At 45.1% G+C, this 18,690-nt stretch overlaps 2 protein-coding genes across 17 annotated transcripts in view; one reads left to right on the top strand and one right to left on the bottom strand.

Moving 5' to 3' along the window:
* The window catches only part of ATP6V0A4 (ATPase H+ transporting V0 subunit a4), a 91,830-nt gene extending 91,271 nt beyond the window's left edge, over nt 1-559 (bottom strand). For 6 of the 15 annotated variants that reach the window (XM_028846355.2, XM_077997480.1, XM_028846354.2 and 3 more), the window contains exon 1: nt 314-453. The gene's annotated coding sequence lies outside the window, so the exon portion shown is untranslated. Of the gene's footprint in view, nt 1-272 lie in introns of all 15 variants that reach the window. The other 9 variants (XM_028846353.2, XM_077997479.1, XM_077997485.1 and 6 more) reach the window with 5 other exon arrangements.
* Nucleotides 197-9,228, top strand: TMEM213 (transmembrane protein 213). 2 transcript variants are annotated; one of them, XM_077995105.1, is made up of 3 exons: nt 197-425; nt 3,763-3,831; nt 5,386-9,228. In XM_077995105.1, the coding sequence occupies exons 1-3, from the start codon at nt 344-346 to the stop codon at nt 5,553-5,555; spliced, it is 321 nt and encodes a 106-aa protein (XP_077851231.1). In that variant the 5' UTR covers nt 197-343; the 3' UTR covers nt 5,556-9,228.
* Nucleotides 9,229-18,690: the final 9,462 nt, after the last annotated feature.

Consider the following 18,690-nt stretch of genomic DNA (forward strand, 5'->3'; position numbering starts at 1 on the left):
TTATGTCCCAAGAACCAACATGACACAGATCTCTCTTATCCTCCCGTTTTTTTCTCAATAAGGACAAAATTTGTGCTCAGGGGAGAAGGGCATAGCGTGCCCCTCCCTTCCTTCCTCAGCCAACAGTTTGGTTTCCCTTCTAGAGAGGTGAGAGAAGGTGTGACAGGCCAAGTTTCCTTTGCTCCACCCCGTCGTGTTTCCCCCAAACACCCAGCGTAAGTTCACGTCTGGCAGAGTTGCTTTCCAGCTCCTGCAGGCTGGAGTCGGCTCACCTGCAGTAGGCACTCAGCACAACTCTGCGAGACCGGCTCACCTGCACCCAGCACTCAGCACAGCTTCCAGCATGCAGAGCCTCCCCACTGCCACCTGGGCCACCTTGATCCTCGGCCTGGCCTTTGCCTCCCTCCACTCGGCTTGCTCGGCAGGTAGCGTTATGAGCTTTATTCGTGGCCAGGCTGGGAAGGGGGAGGGAAGGAGGGAAAAGAGAGGTGGGAGGGAAAGGAGGAGGAGGAGGGGGAAGATTCTTTGGCCAGGGTTGGTCCTGCACAAAGGAAGGAGGAAACAGAACTTTCTCATCTGAAGGATTAGGCAGGGGGTGGGAGGTGGGGCTGGGGTGGGGGTGGTCTTAGGTTGGCCTAAGACAGAGATCAGGTACTCAATTCCTCATCTAGGGCAGGAGCAGTCACCTCTCTTGGCCTTTGCCACACAGAAAGGAAAAAGTTATTTGCTGGAGTCTCACCCATCAGAGGACCAAAATGACATCTCTTGGTCCGCTGTGTCCTGAAGGCTCCTTCTCAGCCCCCTGAGCTCTCGTGCTTTGCAATCCTCTCCGTGCACATTTGTGTCTGACCTTCCCTTTCCTAAGTCCTCTGTCCCTCTCTGTCCCCTGTACTTTCTCTGCGACTTTCACAGAACCTGACTGCCAGGAGGGCTGCCATTCACTGTCTCCCACCCTCCTGCCTCCCCGGGCACTGGAAATGTGGGTTATCTCCCTATTTTCCTACAGAGGCTGGAAGGCTGATCTACACCCGCTGCCTTGCCCTGCCAGGCCGGGGTCTGCAACTCATGGCAGAGGGACCTTGGTTACCATCTCATGCTCCTGGCTTTGATCTTGTTCTCAGCCACCTCAGACCATCACCACATTTTCTATGCCCTGCAACACTCTCCCGCTCCCAAAACCAACCCTGCACCCCAAAGTCCTGTATCTGCGCCTCTCATCCTCAGACTCTCTTCTGCAGCCACTGCCAGGGGTATTGGTGTTGAGGTTCAAGACGTGTGCTCTTGAGCCACTGAGCCTGAACCCAACTCCATCTTCCATGACTCACTAGCTATGCAACCTCAAGCAAATTACTTTCCCTCTCTATGCCCAGTTTCCTCCTTTATCTCATGGGGACCATCATAGTGCTTGTCAAGAGAAATTAATATAATTTCATGTAAAGAACTCTACTAAAAACATAGAAAATTAGCCAGACGTGGTGGCGGGCGCCTGTAGTCCCAGCTACTCGGGAGGCTGAGGCAGGAGAATGGCGTGAACCCGGGAGGCGGAGCTTGCAGTGAGCTGAGATCGGGCCACTGCACTCCAGCCTGGGCGAAAGAGCAAGACTTCATCTCAAAACAAAAACAAAAACAAAAAAACAATAACAACAACAAAAGAAATAGCCCATAGAACGCACACAGTGAATGTCAGCAATTATAGTAAGCACATTCATTTTATTTTCCAGCTTCACCCCTCTCCAAATTAGAGTGCTGTTTCTTTCTACTCACCCTGACAGTGCCTTGCTTGTGATGGGAGCTGAAAATTAGAAGACAAGTTTAACTGCACTGAATTGTTGGGTCTTCCCAGCAGCTTTTCCTGTGGAATAGCCCCAAGTGGGCCAGTCCCTCCCTCGCTTCTGGCTCTGCTTATAAGGGAGGAGGGTGATGTTTAAATTCTCAGGAATTTTCACCGGGGCTATTTCATTTGAACCACAGAAAATTACTGATATCGAACAATTTTGACCTATAACAATGGCAATTTCATAAGCTTGAACCTAACCCTAGCATTCAGCCAACTAGGGTTTTTTTCCACTCACTTTGGAAGAGGACAACTTCCATTCTAGGTGTAGAGGTGAGATGAAAGTCAGGGCCAAGGAAGTTATTTGAGTCATAAGGAAAATTAGAATAGTGAGGAATCAGTTTCTCCAAAACAAATAAAGACCAGGCTCTAAGCCATTTAGCTGTTAATAATTTACAGTAACAGATTGCATCAAGGCAATTACTATACTTTAAGCAGGACATTGGAGTGGCTTGGGGGTTGGGTGGCATAAAATTAGTCTTAGCAGCAATTTCATGGTTTTAGCTAAACAGCAGGTTTCTTCTTAACTCGTCCTGCTGTGTGACAACACACACCTTTGAAGGACACGCTGACCCATAGTCAGGGGAGCCTTGAGAGTTTCCACACCCACCACCTTTTTTTTTTCCTTTTTGCATTCCCAAAGAAGCAGAATGAACAGTAATATAATTTCTAGGAAGGTTCTTCCAATCCTCTCTTGGTTTCCATCTATCTAGGTCAGCATTAGCACTGTCTAATAATAGAACTTACACTGAGGGTGGAAACGTCCCATGTCTGAATGGTGCTTCCAATATGGTAGCCACTATTCACACGTGGCAATGGAACCCTTGGCATGTGTCTAATGTAACCAAGAAGCTGAGTTTTTTACTGAATTTAAATGTAATAAATTTAAACAGCCACAAGTGGCTAGTGGCTGCCGTATTGAACAGTATGAACTTAGAGATCATCTCTCTTCTTATCGTCAGTTATGGACAGGAACCTGGATGCCTCAGATCCCTAACCCAATCCCACACCCCAAGCCAACAGGACTTTAAGAATTCATGCTGAAGTCCTTTTCATCTTTCCACTCCTTGCTCACGAATCAATCTATGTGCTGCGTATTCCGGCAATCTCTGGGCTTGTCTGTATGATGTTTAATTTTCTTTGACAGCCATCATTCTGGAGGCTGGAAGTCCAAGATCAAGGTGTTGATGGCTTTATTTCTCCTGAGGCCTCCCTGCTTGGGTTGCAGATAGATGCCTTCTCACTGGGTCCTCACGTGGACTTTTCTCTGTGCATGTATGCTGCTGATGTTTCTTCTTCTTCTTCTTTTTTTTTTAGATGGAGTTTCGCTCTTGTCACCCAGGCTGGAGTGCAATGGTGTGATCTCAGCTCACTGCAACCTCCGCCTCCGGGGTTCAAGCGATTCTGCTGCCTCAGCCTCCCAAGTAGCTGGGATTACAGGCATGCACCACCACGCCCAGCTAATTTTTGTATCTTTAGTAGAGATGGGGTTTCACCATGTTGGCCAGGCTGGTCTTGAACTCCTGACCTCAGGTGATCTGCCCACCTCGGCCTCCCAAAGTGTTGGGATTACAGGTATGAATCACTGCACCCGGCCTCTTCCTCGTCTTCTAAGGACCCTACCATATTGGATTAGGGCCCACCCACAGGACCTCATTTAAGCTTAACTGCGTCTTTGAAGGCCCCATCTTCAAATACAATCACACCGTGGGTTAGGACTTCAACATATGAAACTGGGGAGAGGGGAACATAATTCGGTCCATAACAGGGAGTTAGCTGGTTGCAGAAAGCCTCAATATGCCCATGCTGGAGCTTCTATAATACTTTTATAATACTCACTACGGATTTACAAAAAATATTTCAAAATCTATGCCTGGGAATGGCTTTTGCTGGTGCCTGAGACTATCTCCCATCTTTTCTTCCAGAAGCAAGCAGCAGCAACAGCTCAACCTTGACCGCTCACCACCCAGACCCTGGGACCCTGGAGCTGTGCCTCAGTAAGCTTCTCCTACCAACTGCTCTAACCCCAGAACTGGCCCTCAGCCTGGGAGGGAAACAAAGGCCTCCCCGCTTTCTGTTGGTTGGTGTCAAGTGGCCAAGGGCCTTCCTGGCCTTCCTGTGCACCAGTGTGGTTTGTCCCAGAACTATATGCAGAGCAGTTCTAAAAGGCTTTCTTGGCTCTGATCCCCATCTAGGTGCACAATCTTTGACACAGATCACTTTAATGACCCATCCCAGGTCAGCAGCTAACAATGCCCTAGGTTCAAATACTTGAAGAAGTTTGGAGGTGGAAAGGCCATAAAAAATCATCTAGTCCAACTTCTACCCAATGCAAGAGCTTGGTTTTGCTATCCTTGACATACATATTTCTTCTTCTTCTGTGCACGTTCTTCCTCTTCTTGCATACTTCTAGCCACAAGGCGCTCAGTAATCCATACAGCAACCACTATTATGCATGTCTAGCTAATAGAAAGTTTTGCAGCTGGGCACAGTGGCTCACGCCTATAATCCCAGCACTTTGGGAAGCCGAGGTGGGTAGATCACCTGAGGTCGGGAGTTTGAGACTAGCCTGACCAACATGGTGAAACCCCATCTCTACTAAAAATACAAAAAAATTATCAGGTATCTACTAAAAATACAAAAAAATACAGGTGGTGGCATGCACCTGTAGTGCTAGCTACTAGGGAGGCTGAGACAGAAGAATTGTTTGAACCTGGGAGGCAGAGGTTGCAGTGAGCTGAGATTGCACCACTGCACTCCAGCCAGGACAACACAGTGAGACTCCTTCTCAAAAAGAAAAGAAGAACGTTTTGCTTTATTTTGTCTGGTTGCCTTTATCCGGCCCTCATTGAATGACCGAATGCATTAACTTGGGCACTTAAAAGGAAGGGTAGGCTGGGCGTGGGGGGTCATGCCTGTAATCCCAGCACTTTGGGAGGCCAAGGCAGGTGGATCACTTGAGACCAGCAGTTCAAGACCAGCCTGGCCAACAGGGCGAAACCCCTTCTCTACTAAAAACACAAAACGTTAGCCAGATGTGGTGGCGCGCACCTGTAATCCCAGCTACTTGGGAGGCTAAGGCAGGAGAATTGCTTGAATCCAGAAGGTGGAGGTTGCAGTGAGCCGAGATCATGCCACTGCACTCCAGCCTGGGCGACAGAGTGAGACTCTGTCTCAAACAGAAAAAAAAAAAAAAAAAAAAAAAAAAAAAAAAAAAAAAGGAAGGGTATTAGGGAATAATACATAGAGGTTAAGAGTATGGCTTCAGAGTCCTGCAGACTTGGTTTGAGTTCTCCTTCTTCCATCTTGTGACCTTGGGCAAGTTACAGCCTCAGTTTCTTCATGTAAAATGGGAATAAAAATTGCACCTGTCACTTTGTGAGGAAGGCATAAGCTAATGTGTAAAAGCACACAGCACAGTGCATGGCACGTAGTAGACCCACATCAGTGTCAGCTACCGCACTGTGACTGTTCTGTTAGTATTAATGGTAGAGAAGCCTGGGTGGGACTGGTGGTGCATGCCGTCGTCCTTACTCTCCCTTCCCCACCAGACGTGGACTTCTGCCCACAAGCAGCCCGGTGCTGCCGCGCAGGAGTGGACGAGTACGGCTGGATCGCGGCGGCTGTTGGCTGGAGCCTCTGGTTCCTCACCCTCATCCTGCTCTGTGTGGACAAACTGATGAAGCTGACTCCAGATGAGCTCAAGGACTTGCAAGCATGAGACCCAGGCTCGGTGCACAAAACAGTGATCGCCACCAATTTGTGGCTAATGGGGAAGGGGAGTAGGGCTATCATGGTTTCTATTATTTAAGTCATTTTCACCTTTAAGCTTCAGTTACTTTTACAAGGGAAAGAAGAAAGAGCGGGAGAACCAAGTGAGGCAAGCCACTGCTGCCCTTGCATGCTGCTACCAAGGGCCCCTGGGCCTTCTGAGCCCAGGTGACTCCTCTCTCAAGATAGTCCTTCTGGAATTTGTCCTGTTTTAACCTTTCTTCTAGGCACCAAGGGAGGTACACAAGAAACTATAAGACTTAGTCTCATCGTCAACATGTTCAGAAACAAATGCATAACCTTCTCACCAAAACCAGGTCATTGGCTTCTCTCCCTGCTTGAGTCCCGGGCTTAACTGTCATTTCAGAATGTGAGAATCAGTCAGGTATGGTAGCTCATGCCTGTAATCCCAGCATTTTGGGAGGCAGAGGTGGACAGATCACTCAAGGTCAGGAGTTCCAGATCAGCCCGGTCAACATGGTGAAACCCTGTCTCTACTAAAAATACAAAAATTAGCCAGGTATGGTGGTGCACACCTGTAATCCTAGCTACTTGGGAGGCTGAGGCAGGAGAATCTCTTGAACCTGGGAGGCGGAGGTTGCAGTGAACCAAGATCATGCCACTGCACTCCAGCCTGGGGGACAGAGCGAGACTCTGTATCAAAAAAAAAAATGTGAGGATTGGTCGGGCATGGTGGCTCATGCCTATAATCCCAGCACTTTGAGAGACTGAGACAGGAGGATCACTTTAGCCGAGAAATTCAAGACCAGCCTAGGCAAGATGGCAAGACCTTGTCTCTATTAAAATTTTTTTAAAGTTAAAAATAAAAATGTGAGAATCCCCTTGACACTCCCACCATCTTCACCCACCTCGGGTCCTTCTCCAGCTCTCCTTCTGGCTTCATCCTGTCTTCCATGGCTCTCCTGTCCCACCCATTCTCCCCGCCGGGTGCCCTAGGTCTGGCCTTCACTGCCTTCCCCTAGGGATATTGCATTCTGTCCTCACTGCCTTGAGGATCTTCCTCCCCAGCTCTTCACTTCCTATGGGCAGCTGCCAGGGTAGGAGCTGTCACCTCCTGCTGGCAACAGTCAGTAGTTCCTAAGGACTAAAACTTCTCAGCCCAGCATTCAGCTCTCTGTAGGAGTCCATCTGTCCCCCAGCACATGAAGGAGTAAGGACTCTGACTGGCCCACTCCTCATCCTGGTGTCTTCAGCTTCCGGCTGCCATTTTCTTGTCTGGGATGGCTGCTTCCCAGCTCCACCTCCAGAATCAAGGATATTCCTCCAAACCCAGCTTGAACGCTTGATCTGCCTGGAGCCTTCCTGGTCATCCTTGGGTGACCTGGAGCTGGTGCTCTTAGCGCACTTCTGTTCTGCCCTGATGTGCAGCTGTTGTGAATGGGCCCCTCCATAGTTTATCCTTCCTCATCCCCCTGGGGCATAGTACCCTATGCAAGTTTGTCCAGCGAGTGCAAGGGTGAATTAATGAATGAACGAACAAATGAGTCTTTGCCCTAGACGACTTAAGGTCCTCACTCGGCATTAGGAGCCTCCACTTTTCTCCAGATGGTTGAAATAACCAGCCTCTGAAGGAGCCAGTGGTTTGGTCACTGCTCTCTCAAATTACAGTCATTGTCACTTAGCGCGGATAGTGGACGTTGCACATTACTGTGAACCCTTGCAGAGTAGGGGAGGGCAGGTTTATCAGAAGAAAGGACAAAATGACTCCTTATGAAGCAATTTCTGCCCTCTGTGAGAAAACATGTATTTAGATTAGACAAACTCTAGTCAAAATACAAAAAAGAAAAACAAAAGACCTCTGAAATAGGAACAATCTCTTGAAGAGGCAAATGACTCAAAACTGCTCAATTGCTCTTTCAGAAAATCTAAGTAAACTTCCCTGACAACAGAAACTGAAGAGGTTGCCCGGTTCATCTTGTAGTCTTCCAAAACAGCAGATAATTTCTGAATCTCAGATGTTCAATCAGCACAATGGGATGGATTTCTTGTTCTTAAGTGTTAAATGATCACATACATAGAAGCGTCTGAGCCTGAGCAACTAGTGAGTCCCTGTCTCTACAAAAATAAAAATAAAATAATTAGCCAGGCGTGGTGGAGCACACTGATAGTCCCAGCTACTCAGGAGGCTGAGGTAGGCAGATCACTTGAGCTAGGGAGTTCAAGGCTGCAGTGAGCCACGTTCATGCCACTGCACTCCAGCCTGGGCAACAAAGTGAGACCCTATCTGGAAAAAAAAAAAAAAAGTGTCTGCATAATTGCTGGTGCATTTTGTGGATATACAATATGAGTATGTGTTCCATGTTTTTAGAAATTCAAAGGAAGAGTTTCCACAATATGTGATGGTTTATTTCCCAAGAGATGAAAAGATTCATTAAGGTGCATGCTTTGATTTAACATCTGCAAACATTTAAAAAATATAACAGTGTGTGACATAGCAGTGAGAGTACTATCTTTTTTTAAAAAGGGAAATTAAGATTTATTTCTGGCCTATGTGAACAGAAATAAGTCACTTTATCTCACTGGGCACCAATTTTCTATGTGGAAAATAGAAGAATTGGACCAAATTAGCAGTTTCAAGCTGAGCCGCAAAAGTTCACGGAGCCATTTCAGTCGCTTCATGAAATCGAAGTGAGCATGAGGCCCACTGTTCTTTCAACCTGAGCAGCTTGGCTCTTGTGTCATACATTAAACCTTGTGGTAGGGTTTTCTTTTTTTTTTTTTTCTGCTTTAATAAGTGAAGGATCAGGGCACCAGTTGGTATCTGAGGTGTCCTCCTGTCTGGGGAACCCCATAGATTCTTAGACTACCTTAAAGTGAAAAGTATGTGCAGTCTGACATCTCACATTAAAATGTAGGCATTTTGTCAATTGCTTTTCTTTCATGTACACAAGCGAAAGGATAGAATGAATCAATTCAACCACTCTTTTCCTTGAGACTGTAAAGAAAATGGCTCTATAGTTTGATGGTTCTACTTCCAGGATGCTACCTCTCAGATTTATTCTCAACAGAAAATGTTTTGATTACAGCAGACCAGATCTTTATCTGTCAATAAGTTAAAAAAGGTAATCTGGGCTGGATGTGGTGGCTCACGCCCGTAATTCCAGCACTTTGGGAGGCCAAGACGGGAGGATTGCTTGAGCCCAGGAATTTGAGACCAGCCCGGGCAACACAGCGAAACCCCATCTCTACAAAAAATACGAAAAAATTATTTGGGACTGGTGGCGCATGCCTGTGGTCCCAGCTACGTGGGAGGCTGAGGTGAGAAGATCATTTGAGCCCAGGAGGCTGAGGCTGCAGTGAGCTATGATCTTGCCATTGCACTCCAGCCTGGGGGACAGAGTGAGATCTTGCCTCAAAAAGAAAAAAAGAAAAAAGAAAATCTGAGAGGGAAAGCAGGCATCAACTTCCAGCAATCTAAAAATTTCCTAACTTAAAGCAACAGAACTTACCTAATGGTAGATGGACTTTTCATTTTAAAACTTTGCCTTTAGCTGTGGACACTGTCCTCAATATAGCTACAGTTTATGTAACACAGAGTCCATATGATATGGGGCATGCCTGTATCAAAATGTCATATGTAGAAATAAAGTATTAAATATTAAGGTGTGGCATAATTATCTGAATTTAAAAATCATCATTTAGTGGCCCAGCATGGTGGCTCATGCCTGTAATCCCAGCACTTTGGGAGGCCGAGGCAGGCAGATCACCTGAGGTCAGGAGTTTGAGACCAGCCTGGTCAACATGGTGAAACCTTGTTTCTACGAAAAATACAAAAAATTAGCCAGGTGTGGTGGTGGGTCCCTGTAATCCCAGCTACTTGCCGGGGTGGGGCAGGAGAATTGCTTGAACCTTGGAGGCAGAGTTTGCAACAAGCCAAGATTGGGCCACTGCACTCCAGCCTAGGAGACAGAATGACACTCTGTCTCAAATAAATAAATAAATTACATTAAATAAAAATCATCATTTAAAAATCTATTCCTGGCCGGGCACGGTGGCTCAAGCCTGTAATCCCAGCACTTTGGGAGGCTGAGACGGGAGGATCATGAGGTCAGGAGATCGAGACCATCCTGGCTAACACGGTGAAACCCCATCTCTACTAAAAAATACAAAAAACTAGCCGGGCGAGGTGGCGGGCGCCTGTAGTCCCAGCTACTCAGGAGGCTGAGGCAGGAGAATGGCGTAAACCCGGGAGGCGGAACTTGCAGTGAGCCGAGATCCGGCCACTGCACTCCAGCCTGGGCAACAGAGCGAGACTCCATCTCAAAAAAAAAAAAAAAAATCTATTCCTGGCTGGGTGCGGTGGCTCACGCCTGTAATCCAAGCACTTTGGGAGTCTGAGGTGGGCGGATCACCTGAGGTCGGGAGTTCAAAACCAGCCTGACCAACATGGAGAAACCCCGTCTCTACCAAAATTACAAAATTAGCTGGCATGGTGGCGCATGATTGTAATCCCAGCTACTTGGGAGGCTGAGACAGGAGAATTGCTTGAACCCAGGAGGCAGAGGTTACGGTCAGCCAGGATCGCACCATTGCACTCCAGCCTAGGCAACAAGAGCAAAATTCCATCTCAAAAAAAAAAAAAAAATATATATATATATATATATATATATATTCATATGCATGACACCTAATGCAAACAAAACAAATATACAATTTTTTATTAACAATTACATTTTACAGCATGTAAGATTAATCAGCTGGACCTGGTGGTACACATCTGTAGTCCCAGCTACTGTGGAATCTGAGGAGGGAGGACGGCTTGGGCCCAGTGATTAATTGCTTTGAGGGTGTAATGCCCAGTGATCATGCCTGTGAATAGCCACTGCACTCTAGCCTGGGTGACACAGCAAGACATTGTCTCTAAAATAAAACAAAGCAAAACAAAAAATTAATCAAAAACAAGTCTTAGGATAGCTTGAGCCTTGTCTTAGTCGTTTTGGACTGCTGTAACAAATTATCATAGACTGGGTAGCTTTTAAACAACAGACATTTATTTCTCATGGTTCTGGAGGCTGGAAGTCTGAGATCAGGGTGCCAGCACGGGTGGTTTCTGGGGAGGGTCCACTTCTTGATTCATGGACAGCCGTCCTCTCGTTGCATCTCATGTGGTGGAAAGAGGGCAAAGGAGTTCTCTGGAGCCCCTTCTACAAGGGCACTAATCCCAATCGTGAGGGCTCCACCCTTATGACCTAATCACCTCCTAAAGGCCCCACCTCCAAATACCATCACCTTGGGCACTAGGATTCAACATGAATTTTAGGGGGACACAAATATTCAGTCTATGGGAGACCTCATTTCTACAAAAATATACCAAAGCATATTTTTAAACTTGGAGAAATGTTAATCTAGATGTCTCTGATGAAGAAATTGCTCTGTCTGAACCCCAGTATCCATTCTGAAGTCATCTATAGGGGATCTTCCTTGCCATGTGGTAGGAGTGCCTTGTAAACACCCTCTGCCTGGCATCTACTTCCAGCCTTACCTGGCTCCAGCCCCTCCTCCTCACTTCTTCGAGAGTGATCTGTCTAATACATAAATAAGCAATCAAATCACCCCCTTCCAAAAACCTTCTGTGGCTCTGCACAGCTGACAGAACAGGATTTTTACTCAAGGTGAGCCAAAAGAGCTCTGTAATTGGATCTCCAGACATTTCTCTAGCTTTACCTCTTGCATATCCTTCATGCAAACAGGGTTCAAAATGATTCCCATTCCCTAAACACTCTAACCTCCTGGCCTTCATTTTTGCTGTTCACATGGCCTGGAATGTACATACCCTTCCCCAGAGGAAGACCTGCTATGAACCAAGAGAAGCTTCAACTTAAGCCTCCCTTATTTGAATGGGCCCCTCCGAGGCCCTCAGTTTAATACTGTATTTCTAATTTTGTATCCTTTTCTTTTCTAAAGGCAGCCTCCCTTAAATGTCTACATTTAAGGCCCCATAAACCTGGGCCTGCCCTTGCTTCCCCTCGTCTTCCCCGGCCCCCAACTCCCGGCTGGATTTTGGTTTACTGGGATTGGTCTTCCAAGTCAAGTTGCCTCTTCCTCCCTGGATGGACACACACACACACACACACACACACACACACACACACACACACACACCCTCCTTGACCAAACTCTAGCCAGGGTTTCTTTTGAGCCCTCTTCTCAACTAGACCTTAACCTTGGCTTATAAAAACTACAGACTCTCAGCATAAATGATTTCATCCACTCTCTTCCCCTCACATTTAAAGACTTGACCAAACACTAACACAGCCTCTAACAGCTCCAGGCTGCACCCCTAGGATGAGCAGGAGGTGGAGACCCTGCCCGGGAGATGCAGCTAGAGGTGAGTGATGCCAGGCCAGGTCCCAGGCACATCATGTGCACGGCACAAAGGTGCTGTTCCCATCCAAACGGAGCTAACCTATGTGAGAGCTGGGGGTGGCAGGGGTGGGGAATTCAGGACTCTCATCCAAGTCCTGGGGAAGCCAGAAGCCCCCCTCCAGTAAACCCCTCTAACACACTGCACATGCACACATACACACATACCCCAGCGCTTTGTCCTGGCCGTGCTCTGGGGATCCCTGAGCTCACTTCCCTTCCGTGCCCACAACCCATAGCCAATTCCACCCCTGCCTGACTCAGAATGGCAGCAGGGAGTGCCATGTCAAGTGTCTGAGGGGCTGGCTGGGTGTACTGGGCTCCAGGGTCCATGCGAGTCTAAAACTCAAGCACGCATGGCAACCACGCTGCTGCCCGCTGGGATCCAGAAAGCCCTCGAACAGAAGCCCAGGTTGTTCATCACACACTCCGTTTCCTTGAGGAACAGGCACCCTTTAAAATGTGCAGAGCAGTTCCTAAGGGCTGCTAAAACCCATGGAAAAACGGAACTGCACATAAGATCTAACACTTGGCTTCCATTACGTGCTCAACTGCTACAAAGCACACTTGCTACATGGTGTATTTGCATATGTGTTGTTCAAACTGTGATAAAAACAAAGACTAAAGTTAAAAAAAAATTGATTCCAAACCATAATCAGTCTCATGGCCAGACGGATCAAGAGCCACTGATCAAGAAGCCTAGTGCGGATGGCAATCCCATTCCACAGGCTGCAAATGTGGAGTTTCAGTTTCCCATCCTGAATGCAACTGATGTGAAATTGCACTTCTATGTGCAATTTCAGTGCACGTAGAAGCACATTTCTCTTTCCTACTAACACAGACAGAACCAAGGTGCAATTATCATATTTCTTTCATGACATGTTCCTTTCTATCAAGGAGGAATAAGAACCAAAATGGTCGTTTAAAAACAAGCAAATTTCTCTCTTTTATCATTGGTTGAGCAAGTGGTTTTTTCCTAAGTTTGTATTGTTATAAACAATATATAAAGCATAGAGAATAACTAAATTATCAAGCCATGAAAAGACACAGAGAGCCAGGCTCAGTGGCTCACACCTGTAATCCCAGCACTTTGGGAAGCCGAGGTGGGAAGATTCCTTGACTCCAGGAGTTCGAGACCAGCCTAGGCAACATAGCAAGACCCCCATCTCTACAAAAAATTAAAAAATCAGCCAGGTGTGGTGGCACATGCTTGTAGTCCCAGCTACTCAGGAGGCTGAGACAGGAGGATCCCTTGAGCCTAGGAGGTTGAGTCTGCAGTGAGCCGTGATTGTATCCCTGCACTCCAGCGTGGGTAACAGAGTAAGACTCAGTCTCAAAAAAAGACGACAAGACATGGAGGATATTTATTTGCATATTACTGAGTGAAAAAAAGCCAATCTGAAAAGACTACATAATGAATGATTCCAACTATATGACATCTGGGAAAGGTAAAATTATGGAGGCAGTAAAAAGATCGGTGGCTGCCAGGGGTTTGTGGGGAGGGAGGGATGAATAAGCAGAGCACAGAGGATTTTTAGGGCAGCAGAACTACTCAGAATTATAATGGTGGGTACATGTCATTATACGTTTGTCCAAACCCACAGAATGTACAACACCAAGAGTGAACTCCAATGCAAACTCTGGACTCTGGATGATACTGATGTGTCAGTGCAGGCTCTTCAGTTGTAACAAATGTACCAGACTGGTGGGGGGTGTTGATAATGGGGGTAGCTGTGCACTGGGGAGCAGGGGATATATGAGAACTCTGCACTTTCTGCTCGGTTTTGCTGTGAACCTAAAACTGCTCTAAAATATAGTCTATTAAAAAAAATGAGCTAAGAGTGTCTCAGAGAGTCTTAGTACCCACTCTAGAGAAAGATAATATTTAATCCATCAAATTCCTTAAATTTAAAATCTTCAGTAACAAACAAAAGTATTGGTAGAAGGATAACTTCCGTATCTTACGTACTAAGAGCACACTTTAACACCTAAATTCATTTATCAAGTCCATTCTTAGAATCACTGAATCGGTTAGAAGTGGCTTATTTACTCTTCAGGAAGTTATTTTCATCTATTCTGGAAAAATATATGACATACAGCCAATGTAGGCCCAGCTCTTCTTCACATGAAGTTTTATTCATCTAACCCCAGCTTTCTGATGTCTGTGCAGAGTCTAGTTTGTCATTCCTCTTAGTTCATGTCACTCTGTCACCATTGGCCTCTGCAAGGTCCCCTCATTTTACCTTTTTTTCTTTTTCTTTTCTTTTCTTTTTTTTTTTTTTTTGAGATGGAATCTTGCTCTTTTGCCTAGGCTGAGACCAGTGCAGTGGCGTGATCTCAGCTCACTGCAATCTCTGCCTCCTGGGTTCAAGGGATTCTCCTGCCTCAGCCTACTGAGTAGCTGGGATTACAGCCACCTGCCATCGTGCCTGGCTAATTTTTGTGTTTTCAGTAAGGACAGGGTTTCACAATGTTGGCCAGGCTGGTCTCGAACTCCTAACCTCAAGCAATCCACCTGCCTCAGCCTCCCAAAGTGCTGGGGTTACAGTCATGAGCCACCACATCCAGCCTCATTTCACTCTTTAATCCCTTTTATTCCCATCCCCCTCTCTCATTCTCCTATGGCTATTTCCCCAAGGCAACCATATGAGCCCGTGTATGCGCTCTTGTGAAATGTGAAGTGTTATTATAAGTTCAGGTGTTTGCATTTACATTAGTGCTCATGCTGCTTCTTAGTTTTTTCACTCAGTAGTATATTTCCAAGATTTACTTAGGCTGCTATGTGCCTATGGTCCAGAGCTTCCAGCGGCTGCAGAGGATTCTATCACGTGAGCCCACCATAATTCATTTCTCTGTTCTCTGGTAGACCGACTCCTAGGCTGCCTCCAAGTCCCACTTCATAGCACACTGGGATGAAAATCCTCACCTGCTCATTCATGGGCCTGTGATTGTATTTTCCTGGAAAATAGTGCCAGATGCAGTATCACTAAGTCACAGCAGAAACGCTTTAATTAAACTCGGTCCTATGGGATGACCTGCTTCTCAAATTGACATAAGGATCTTTCATTCAGTTGAACCAGAAATTGAAATTGACTTTTCATTGTTTCTTTCTATCTTCCTGTAACATGATAGACATCAGTCATGTTTATGCCTCACCGAAGAATAATATGCATGGTATCCCCACCGTTAGATATTAAATTCAATTTATTGAATCCAATTTTATTTTGAATCTAAAGACAACATTGCTATCAATTTGTATCATAGTTAGCATATTACTTTTAACACTTTTTTTTTTTGAGATGGAGTCTTCCTCTATCGCCCAGGCTCGAGTGCAGTGGAACGATCTCAGCTTACTGCAACCTCCGCCTTCCGGGTTCAAGTGATTCTCCTGCCTCAGCCTCCCAAGTAGCTGGGATTACAAGCATGCACCACCACACCTGGCTAATTTTTGTATTTTTTGCTTGTTTGTTTAGTAGAGACAGGGTTTTGCCATGTTGGCCAGGCTGATCTCAAACTCCTGGCCTCGGGTGATCTGCCCACCTCAGCCTCCCAAAGTGCTGTGATTACAGGTGTGAGCCACCGCGCCCAGCCTAACATGGTTTTTAAGATGGTTATGAATAAAATTCTAGGGAGTGTGCATTTTAGCTGAATTAAACAACAAAATCTCCTCCCTCTTACTATATACCTATGGGTAGATTTTTCACCTTCACACCTGAGGCTGGGTTATTGAAATTAAAAATAAATTTTCACCACCAAATAGGCTGGAGTTATGCCAGATTTGCGGAGACACAAAGGAAGAAAATGTGTTCAAGACAGCAACTCTGTTGTCGACTTTTTTGGAACTCGGTATGAAACCACAATGTGTTTTTCCCAGAAATAAACTAAAATGCAGATATTATCACTCCATTCTGAAAGTCTGTCCTAGCAGTGAGAACAAACAGTGCAACCAGGTTAGGAGGGTAGAAGACAGCTGTGTCACACACCACGCTGATGACAAAAACCTCCAGCATTGTGCCCTAGAAGGCTTAGACTGGGGGTATTTTGAACCATTCTTATTCTGTAAGACACTAGAATGTACATGCCAGGTGGGCAGGAGTTTTAATAATTTTAAAATGACTTTTAACATTTAAAAATAGTTTTCATAGACTTGATATATCGCTGCAAGAGCTAAATTTTCCTGGAGACAAACAGAACCTCCCATAGTCTCCCAGCATCTCCAGTTTGCTTTCAGGGATGGCAGCTTTCCAACCCATCTCTGGATGAAGACCACATGAAATGCAGCTAAATCAACAGGAGCAAACAAACCTCTCACCTCCCAACTTCCTGAGGGTAAGGCCAGGTGACCCCCTTTGAAAAGCCCTGGGTGGGGATGTAGGTGAGGGGTGCTGGCCGGGGTCATCTGCTTAAGATCTGTGTGATGCGAGGAATTTGCATGTAAGGCAAATCAGAACTTAATGATTATCTAAGGGTGAAGACATTTTCACTTTTTACCCAGAGATGTTCGGCTGAGCATTTCATGTTGTTCACATAGTTTATTTTTTACTTGTATCTATGGCTTTCCATGAAACCCAAGGAGATAATGTGAGCTGGTCAAAGTCACATCAGGATAAGCAGCTCAGCATGGATATTTTTTAAAGTAGCTGATCCTCTCCAGGCTAGAAATTCTCTGCTTTAAACCCTCATCAGCAAGACTGATTTAGATACTGGGACAATATAGTGAGTTACAGAATCTGAGCTGAAAGCAACATTAGAAGCCAAGTTCCATCCTCTCTCTGTCTCTCTCTTACACACACACACACACACACACACACACACACACCCATTTAGCCACACCTCAAGAAAGATGATCTATCTCTGTTTGGTAACCAGTGAATGATGTTCAACACATTATGAAGGAGTCTCTTAAAATCCTATATACTGAACATATCTACATCTTATGACTTAATTCTAATAATTTGCCTAATAGAAAAATAATTCAAAGGAAAAAAAAAGCTAAAAGCTAGGAAGATAATCTGTAAAAATAATAGTTGTTTCTAATAATTGCTATTCTAGGTAATGCAACATATTGGGAAAAGAAAGTAAAGGTCAAATAATAAGGTAATGGTAAAATAGTCTTACTATGGGATATTATATAGCTATAAATGATAACTATGAAAACTCATTAGAATTTTTTAATTGGCCAAGTTATAAAATACTAAAAAGTATGTGCCTGTAGTCCTAATGCTGGTGAAGGTACACTTAGATGTATCGTCAAACATGGACATTAGGGGTATACTTTTTTTAGGGATATACATTTGACCAGGATTTCTGAAATATAATTGATATTTTGGAATAAAATCCTTTCAATCTATTTGGGCCACTTGCCTCAGTAATTTTACCTCCAGGAATTTATTCTAAAGAAATAATACGACACCTAGGCAATTTATACAGATACAGAGATAGCACACCATTATTTATAATAGCAAAACATTAAAAACAGCCATATGTTTAACATGAGGGGAATGATGAGATTATGGTAGATCCATTCAAGAAAATGTTATGCAGAAAAAATGATAAAAATCTGTATCTATAGGTACACATAAGCATGCCTCATTCTATTGCACTTTGCTTTAACGCACTTCACAGGTATTGTATTTTTCTACAAACTGAAGATTTGTGGATTTGTCAATTTTTAACAAATTGAAGATTTGTGGCAACGCTGCGTAGAGCACACTGGCGCCATTTTTCCAACAGCACGTGCTCCTGGGTCTCTGTGTCACATTTTGGTAATTCTTGCAACATTTCCCACTTTTTCATTATTATTTTATCTGTCATGATGATCTTTTATAAGCGATCTTTGATGTTACTGCTGTAATTGTTTTGTAGTACCCCAAACCTCACCCATATAAGACAATGAGCTTAATCAATGAATGCCATGTGTGTTCTCACTGCTCCACTCACTGGCCATTCCCCCACCTCTCTCCCTCTTTTGGGGCCTCCCTATTCCTGAGACACAACAATATTGAAATTAGGCCATTTAATAACCCTACAATGGCCTCCAAGTGCTCATGTGAAAGGAAGAGCCCTATGTCCCTCATTCTAAATCAAAAGCTAGAAATGATTAAGCTTGGTGAGGAAGACATGGCACAAGCTGAGATAGGCCCAAAGCTAGGCCTCTTGTGCCAAATAGATGGCCAAGTTGTGAATGTAAAGAAGAAGTTCTTGAACCAAATGAAAAGTGCTACCCCAGTGAACACACAAAGGATTAGAAAATGAAACAGTCTTATTGCTCATATGGAGAAAGTCTGAGTGGCCTGGATAGAAGATCGATCTGGCCATAACAGTCCCTTAAATCAAAGCCCAATCCAGAGCAAGGCCCTAACTCACTTCAATTCTGTGAAGGCTGAGAGAGGTGAGGAAACTGAAGAAGAAAAATCTGAAGCCAGCAGAGGGTGATTCATGAAGTTGAAGGAAAGCAACTGTCTCTGCAACATAAAAGTGCAACGTGAAGCAGCAGATGTGGGAGCTGCAGCAAGGTGTTCCGGAGATCTGGCTCAGACCATTGATGAAGGTGGCCACACTCAAAACAGATTTTCAGTGTAGATTGAACAGTCTTCTGTTGGGAGGAGAGGCCATTTAGGACTTTCATAGTTAAAGAGTTTTGTTTTGTTTTTTTCTGTACTGGAATTTACTTTCCAAAAATCTCTTGGAAAAATCATAAT

This window comes from Macaca mulatta, chromosome 3 (genome assembly GCF_049350105.2).
Source record: "Macaca mulatta isolate MMU2019108-1 chromosome 3, T2T-MMU8v2.0, whole genome shotgun sequence".
Lineage (NCBI taxonomy): Eukaryota > Metazoa > Chordata > Mammalia > Primates > Cercopithecidae > Macaca > Macaca mulatta.

Coding starts and splice junctions, on each gene's coding strand:
- TMEM213 (XM_077995105.1), top strand. CDS start 344: ATGCAGAGCCTCCCCACTGCCACCTGGGCCACCTTGATCCTCGGCCTG. Junction 426..3,762: donor CCACTCGGCTTGCTCGGCAG/GTAGCGTTATGA, acceptor TTCTTCCAGAAG/CAAGCAGCAGCAACAGCTCA. Junction 3,832..5,385: donor GACCCTGGAGCTGTGCCTCA/GTAAGCTTCTCC, acceptor CTTCCCCACCAG/ACGTGGACTTCTGCCCACAA.